We start from the raw sequence: 785 nt of genomic DNA, 5'->3' as shown, positions 1-785 counted from the left end.
GGGCATCCTGTTGGCTCAGAGGGCCTCCCACCACATCCCCTGCCCGTCCCCTGATTGCCCACCTCCTCGGGTCAGAGGGACTGATTTTGCTCCTTTGTGTCCCCAGGGCCCACCAGGATCTGAAGGCCTCCCAGGTCCCCCAGGCCCAGCAGTGAGTAAGGGAGGGGCGGGGAGATGTGGACCTGGGGATCAGGGCCTAGGCCCGGTCCTGGTCCTGCCCTGGGGTCTGGGGGCAGGAAGATTGAGTTCCATCTGCATTGTTCTCTGTGGTGACAGGGTCCTCGAGGAGAGCGAGGACCCCAAGGGAGCTCCGGTGAGAAGGGCGACCAGGTGAGTGGCAACTAGTGCCCGGCTAGCCATTCTGACCACAGTGGAGGGCTGGGGGGGAGGCAGGGCAGAGGCTGGGTCCTCTCCTTGGTGGTCACCTTCACGTGTGGAGGGGTGACCAGCTGTAGCCTCCCAGCCCCCATCCATCTGGAGCTGTCACCTCCCACCTCATGCCCAGAGCCTCGCCTGCTGGCCATCTTGGGCAGAGTGGAGGGCAAGGCCCACGTCTAGAAGCAACATCTCCCTGTCACTCTTTCCACCTAGTGGCCAGGTGGGAGAGAAGGGCAGCCCAGCAAACTGTCCCTTGCTTCTTCCCGCAGGGGTTTCAAGGCCAGCCGGGCTTTCCCGGGCCGCCGGTGAGTGAAGACGCAAAGCAGCTCTGTCTGATGTGATTCCATCTGGAAGGGCAGGCTGATCGGCCAGGCTCGGCTGGATGGGCCTGTGGAGGGGAGGGAAGA

The 785-nt window shown here is 63.8% G+C and overlaps 1 protein-coding gene across 8 annotated transcripts in view; it reads left to right on the top strand.

Moving 5' to 3' along the window:
• Window positions 1–785, top strand: part of COL16A1 (collagen, type XVI, alpha 1) — a 48,835-nt gene that overhangs the window by 34,800 nt on the left and 13,250 nt on the right. For all 8 annotated transcript variants that reach the window (XM_014549530.1, XM_014549536.1, XM_014549535.1 and 5 more), the window contains 3 exons: window positions 107–151; window positions 277–330; window positions 648–683. In XM_014549530.1, the coding sequence (XP_014405016.1) occupies window positions 107–151; window positions 277–330; window positions 648–683 (135 nt within the window). The remainder of the gene's footprint in view (window positions 1–106; window positions 152–276; window positions 331–647; window positions 684–785) is intronic.

The sequence above is a fragment of the Myotis brandtii genome, unplaced genomic scaffold (genome assembly GCF_000412655.1).
Source record: "Myotis brandtii unplaced genomic scaffold, ASM41265v1 scaffold555, whole genome shotgun sequence".
Classification (NCBI taxonomy): domain Eukaryota; kingdom Metazoa; phylum Chordata; class Mammalia; order Chiroptera; family Vespertilionidae; genus Myotis; species Myotis brandtii.
This window is presented reverse-complemented; position numbering and strand designations above follow the sequence as displayed.